Source organism: Uloborus diversus, unplaced genomic scaffold (genome assembly GCF_026930045.1).
Source record: "Uloborus diversus isolate 005 unplaced genomic scaffold, Udiv.v.3.1 scaffold_369, whole genome shotgun sequence".
Classification (NCBI taxonomy): domain Eukaryota; kingdom Metazoa; phylum Arthropoda; class Arachnida; order Araneae; family Uloboridae; genus Uloborus; species Uloborus diversus.
In genome coordinates, this window is record NW_026558537.1 from 58,942 (window position 1) to 65,982 (window position 7,041).

At 35.4% G+C, this 7,041-nt stretch overlaps 1 protein-coding gene across 1 annotated transcript in view; it reads left to right on the forward strand.

Moving 5' to 3' along the window:
• The window catches only part of LOC129233388 (uncharacterized), a 51,871-nt gene extending 47,426 nt beyond the window's left edge, over positions 1-4,445 (forward strand). Inside the window, exons 7-8 of the mRNA XM_054867422.1 lie at positions 1,091-1,268; positions 3,969-4,445. Of these exons, the coding sequence (XP_054723397.1) occupies positions 1,091-1,257 (167 nt within the window). The 3' untranslated portion in view covers positions 1,258-1,268; positions 3,969-4,445. The remainder of the gene's footprint in view (positions 1-1,090; positions 1,269-3,968) is intronic.
• Positions 4,446-7,041: the final 2,596 nt, after the last annotated feature.

Genomic DNA, 7,041 nt, shown 5'->3' on the forward strand with positions numbered 1-7,041 from the left:
ATCAGGATTTTGTGCATCTAAATATTTAGAAGAAGCAATCATCAGGTTTCATGGGGAATGAAATTTCTGCAAGGCCTTTGACAGAAATAGAGTGTGTGTGATAAAAATTGCAGTTTTCTCCATGGAGTAAAATTAGGCTTGTTGTAGATAATGAATAAGATGACTAATTCATTAATGCTCTATCTCCACCTACGGTAGCGTTTCCATTTTAAAATATGAGAGACAGTTTTATAATGTGCTAATGATTCTAATCTTGTTTTTATCCCGAAAATTGAAAGAATAAAGTTGTCAAATCTTAAAGATCATTTTCAATGAATTCTGTATTGTCTCTGTCTTTTTAACTTTCGAGACTAATCTGTTCTGATTTTTAGCTTGTTATTGTCTCACACGAGACTGTATAAAATAATTTGCTAAGTCAAGTATCTGTCAGAAGCACTATCAAGCGGTTTAGACTTACTTACAGTATGAAGTTTGTAACTGCACTCAAATGAGTGTGCTGGTTGTCTTTTCTTGTGAATATTTAACTTAAATATAAAATTGCAGAAAATAAACTAATCGAAAATGAATAGTGTTATTTTTATTTACTTTGAAAACATATGTTTAAAAGATTTTCCCAATTGACTAAAACATGCGTTATTCTATAATTATATTAATGTTTATTGATTCTCTGCCTGAATACAGTATTTACACCTGTGAAATGATAACTAACCCCAAATACTTTGAAATTGGTTATTTCTGATTTCTCAGAAAAAGGAGATTTGCTTTTTAAAACTTTTAATCAGAATTGTGACTTAATTTATTCTTAAAATTATAACACGGGGAGGCACAGGTTTATACGTTTCTCTTTTATACGTTTTTATCAATTATGTTTTTTAAATTGGTCCCTACTGAATCTAATACACATTAGCAAACACCTGTTATACGCTTTTTCATTTATATGCTTTTTTCATACAGTCCCTTCGAAAACGTATGAATGGTGCTTCACTGTATTATGTTTAAATTGAAAGAAAAAAAGTATTTATGTTGCTTTTTTTTGTTTTTTAAATATTTTAAATGTGTTTTTTTTTTTTTTTTTTTTTTTGTCTTTCAGTTCACAAGGAGCAAAAGAAAGGATTACCAGACAAAAGAATTAAAGCTAATATAAAGAATTTAGCTGTTAAGAGTTCTAAATGGAAACCTGTTTTTCACGGAATATGGAGTAAAAGTCGGCATTCTGCTCAGAAAAAACATAAGTTACCATCCGTCCCATGGCAGTAAATTTTGTCTAAGTAAAAATAAATCTTGTATATCATGTATTAAAGTTTGTATCATAAATAGCGATGGCAAAAAGTGCAATTTGGCTAGACTGCCGAATTTCAAAGCTTTGGCCAGCTAAGTGCCAAAGCTTCAGCTGCTGTACATATTTATTATTGAATGCACAATAACAGTTAAAGTTCATATTATGATCAGTATGTTTTTAATATTCTTCATCCTGGTCAGAAATTGAATAAGGCAGAATTTTTGTAGTCTTCCCGTTTATCACACATTGCAACTTCTTTATCGATGTTTAGAAAGTCTTGGAATTCCACTTCATTTAAATCAAACAGTTCAGAAAGACATCCACAATCTTTCCTTAACACACTGGTTTCGTGGTTTATGTTACATATGGTGACATCCTCTTTATTCTTCACGAACCCAGCTTTCTTAAATCAACTTCTAATGGTTAAGGAAGTTACACCATTCCAGGCTTTGTCAATCATTCCTATGACTTCTAATGTGATTATTCCAGAAGGCTTGACTCTTTCTTCAATTCCGAGAAGGTACCGGATGAGAGGTTGCATCGTGACTATTCTGGGGCCGGAGCATGCACTTTACGAGGGAGAGTGGCTTTCCTGGCTGAGGTTGCTAAAGGAATCTCATCCTCATAGGGTAGATAAGCCGACATGAAACATGCCGAAGCACCATCTTCATTAAATACTTGGATGGCGACATTATCACCGTCAAGAAACTTTGGTAGGCAGAGAGTATTCAGGCGCTTGTTAACAACTACGCAGGCTCTCGGTCTACTACAAGTCAAATCATAGAAGAGATTACCACAACTACCCAGACCGAGGATTTTCCCGTGGTTAACCAGTACAGGGTTCCTGTACTAGGGCAATGTCATTCTTCCTTCAGCCAAGTCTTTACTGAGAAGAGCAGTAGCAGATTGGCAATGATGAAGGTTAAGCTGCGAAACAATGATGCCGGGCACCGCCATTGCAGAGAGCGGGGACCCGCTAAGGGGCAGCTTTGTTAGGATGAGTATCCTGCAAGAGGGTCTCATCCGTTAACGTGACATCGGAATCTGCATCTGAAACGTCAAGATTTTCCATAAAGTTCGTAATCGAACTTGTAGTGGATTTAGGAGAGTTAGAACCATTATCTTTACTCTCAATACTTAAGTAAGAGTGGATTTAGATGGTGTCCCATCCACCGAAGTTTCCACCCCTTCCATCTTTGCAGGATCTTGAACATTGCTCCCAGCAGGAGTTTCAACTGCCTCCACATTATCCTTGGGCTCCAATGAAACATCGAAGTCCTTGGATGAGGCAGTTTCTGCACCAGGAGCATTTTGTGTGTTGGGATCATGCAGGATCTTACACAGACCTTTGCTAAAATCCCCAACAAACAGTTCCAGGTTGGACTTCTTAATGAACTCGGCTGAACCAGAGTCCACCTCGAAGATGCACCTGACATAATTGTCTTTAACGACCTTTTTGTCTCTTGCTCTCCAGCTGCTCGTGTTGAGGCCGGGTTTGAGACGAGCAAGTCGTTTCAAGACTTTATCTTGCTCCAGGGTGTAGATATCCCTTGTCTTAAAGGCATTCACCAGTTTCACAAGGTCTTTCTAGGGCAGCACTGCAAGTTCAGAGTCGCCTGCAGTGCGCTCATTGAAGTGCAAATGTACCCAATCTGCAGCAAAGTCATTGGTGCACTGGATAACCAGTGCACCATTTGAAAGACTGACAGCTGCAAATTGAGGTACGTTGTCATTGGGGGAGGGGGATATCATCAATGATTGCATCAATGTCCCTTTGGATACCAATGGCATCATCCAGGGAAAGTTGATCCCCTGGGTAACCTTTTTTGGTGATAGCCAACTTAATGGAGCAATTGACCCCACTCTCCCTGCAGGCCTGATTGTGAGAACCTCTTGATGAAGTACTCTTTCGTTCAGTAGTGTACGTAGACTTAGTACACTCCCCTCCACCATAATAAGAAAAAATTGCATTTTGACACAGCATTTTTTTTTTTTTTTTTCAGAGCATGTGCGCTCATATTTCTTGCCCCCTTCCCCCCGCAGAGGTGTTATGTATGCCATTGCTTTTGTTGCTTTTAAGCATATATGATACTTTGCTACAGAAATAAAGGTGAATGAAATATTACTTATCAGAGGTAGATCCAGGTTTTATTTTCTAAGCCTGCATTTGTGAAATGTATAACATTTTTGTGAATTTTCTTTACTTTTTTAAAAAAGAAATATTCATTAATTTGCCTTTTTTCCCTGGCAAAACGTAATATCAAAGCATTTTCAGTCATCATACTTTATTGAGAAAGGTCTAATGAGTATAATAAGAGCAAATAATGTAACGTTTTTAATAAGATGTTTGATGTTTTTAGATTTAATCAAAGATATGAAAAAAGTGATACATTCAAACAAATTTAAATTATCAGGTATCTGCTACACATAGGGAATAGAGCCATTTTTATGATTCAGAATGTTGTGAAGGGGGCGGCTTTTAGGCTGTGAAATTTTGTGAAGGGACCGCAAAGTGGACCTAATTTTAGCCTGGATCGACCTCTGCTTATCATGTTATTTATATGCTTCTGCATTTGTGTACTATAGAAATGATACTTCTATATCCATGTAATAAACTACTCGTATTTTGCAAAGTTTTTAATAAATTTGAAAAAATACCAGATTTTAATGTAATTCTTTTGTAATTTAGGTCTGTGATGTCAACTGCAAAATCTTAGATATTGTAGTTAGGTGGCCTGATAGCACCCACGACTCCTACATTTGGGGATGTAGTGGGTTGCGAAGACTACTATCGTCGGTAAATGGGAGAGATTTCCTAATAGGAGATTTAGGATATCCCCTGGAGCCATGGCTCATGAAGCCATACAGCGAGAGCGAGACACAGACACGTGTGCACCAAAACTACAATGATAAGCTGCGCTCCATTAGGAACACCGTAGATTGGTGCAATGGAATCTTAAAGTCGAGGTTCCGTTGTCTCCATGCGTCTGGAGGATGTTTTCTATACAAACCAGAAAAGGTCTGTATTATAATTCTGGCTTGTGCAGTATTGCACAATTTGTGCTTAAAACGAAAAAACTTATTAGCAGACCAGGAGTTCCTTGATCACCATTCGGCACTGGATGATGAAGAGGAAGAAGATTCTGATGACTAGGAAAGTAGCAGTAACGGCCGTAACACTATAAGTGCACCATTTTTACAAGCGCGCATAATAAGGGATGGTGTGGCCCGAAATCTACGATAGTTATAAATGAGAAAATAAATGTTTTGCTTAGTTGAGAAACTGTATTTCTTGAAGTTCACTACATCTTTGTAAATATTTCTTTTTCCATGAAAAAAAAAAATCATGTGCTATTATAACATATTTGGCATATTAGCTCAGTTAAAGTTAAAATGAAAATGTCTTTTTATAGAAGTAACAGCTACGTTTGAAACTTGAATTGTTTCATTTGGTGAATTTACTCTTTAATTGATTTTTTGAAATTACGTATTAACAGTGATGTTCCCATCAATTTTTCTTAGGGTATACTCCCACTATGCACAATATGTGCATGCGATCATATACATAATGTCACAATATGAAAATTTTAGAAGCTTGAGAGTATACGGCATATATCCTATGGGAACACCACTGCATAGAATATTCATTTTTATAGTGTTCTTTCTAAAATGTATGGCCGAAATCATGATGTAACTTTGGATATAAGAAAAACTTTTTTTTTTTTGGCTGATGCATTTTTTCTAATGTTCATTATGCAGAATTTTTTTTAAAACTACCCATTTTACCCCACCTGACTGAACTCGAATATCAAAAGAAAATTCATACATGATCACTTAATATATAGAATCTGCTATGGATTTCTTTTTAAGTCTCCACACGGAATAGCATTTTGTTTAGAATTAAGATACCACAAAAAGTTACTTTACTTTGTGTCAAGATGTTTTTTAAGTAAGTTCTTTTTTTCTAACAGTCAACATAAAAGTCCTTAGTTTTCTAAAAAATGAAACGACAGTCTTTTTAAATAAAATTTATTTATCAAGCAGATCTTTAAAATCTACACCGTATTTTGCACATTTTAATTTGACCAAACACTCAAAGTATTTATTTGTTTGTTCCTGTAGAACATTAGCCGTTTTTCTCAATTCGATCAATTTTTTAATATCTGTTTCTTCTTCAGCTTTATTCCTTTCTCTGAATTGTTGTACTCGAGGAGTTGATGTTCCTGGAAATCTAAAAAGAAAATCAACAAAAATGTTTGAAGTTCCACCTTTGAAACCTAAATATTTAACTTTAGTGCTTAAAGCATTAACACAGAAAAATAAATTTATACATATGCAGTCCTGTATTTACAGGGGAGGGGGGTAATCCACCCCTCAAAATGTTCAGTTTTTTATTGTAAGAACAGTAAATTGGTCTTGAACTACCTTTTCCTTTGGTGAGCACTAAATATTTCTTTTTCCAACTGCAACACTGTAAACAGTATAACTTCATTATCATAATACCCGAGGTTCAAGCCCTGATTACAGAATAGGCCATGGCCTAGGGCCCCCACTCTTTAGAGGCCCCCAAACGGCAATGTGGAAACAGATTTTCTTCTTTTTATTTTAATTCATAGCCTTTAAATGAAAATTAGTATTCACAGAAAAAGAAAAAAAAAGTGCCAGATTTGTCTTGAAATTGTAGCTGTTTTGAAAACCCGGAAGCTAGCAGAAGTGCAAGATAATCAACTTCCTTTTGATTCTGAAACATTTATTTGTGAATGACAATGCAAATAATATACTGCATAATTAGTGCTTGAATACTTATAATCTGAATATTAGTTTCAAAATTTGAATGATCTACATAATGGTAAAACCTGTGTAACGCAAAAGCTGTAGCCCCAAGATGTGCGTTATACAGTCTTCTACAGCAGTGTTTTTCAACCTGTGGGTCGCGACCCCCCAGGGGGTCGCGAAGCCTTTGTAGGGGGGTCGCGAGAACTCAGTAAAAAATCAATAAATTTTAAAAAGGTAGATATATTAAGAAAAAAGTCGCGAGAACTCAGTAAAAAATCAATAAATTTTAAAAAGGTAGATATATTAAGAAAAAAGTTTACAAAATGATACTCGTTATGTTATTTATACACATTACACATTAACATACTACACATATCACACATTACCAAAAAATAAAATCTTCGAGTACTCGTTCATTTTAATGTGAAGGTTGCGCTTGATTTTGTTCAATCAATTTCTCCCATCGTGGATCCGTTTTTGCAACATTAAGTATTAAATCGTTTTCCAAATTTAAGCGATTCCTTAGTTTACTTTTTATTTGGGCCATTGATGAAAATGTCAACTCGCACAAGTACGAGGTAGCAAATGGAATCAAACACTTCAAAGCCTCGTTTGTTAATTCTGGGTATTCTGTTTTTCTTTTTAACCAAAAGGTATCCAAATTTTCAGACTTGAATTCCAATTGTAACATCCCATCGGCAGATAATTCTAGCAGATTCTCTTTGAGCTTAGTTGCTAAATTCGCCTCATTTATAGCTGCATTTAAAAACGGATTTAAGATCCATCTTTGCCCAGTGCTATCCGATATCTCTTGCACTGAGAAGTAATGACATAATTCTTTCTTCAAATTATCTAACACCATTTTCATACCAGATATATATGAATTGATGTTTATCTCGCTTCCGACTTCTTCAATGAAAGACTGTGTCGACGAAAATGAATCAAAGTTGTTTTGATTTATAGATGATGACCAGAATTCAATTTTT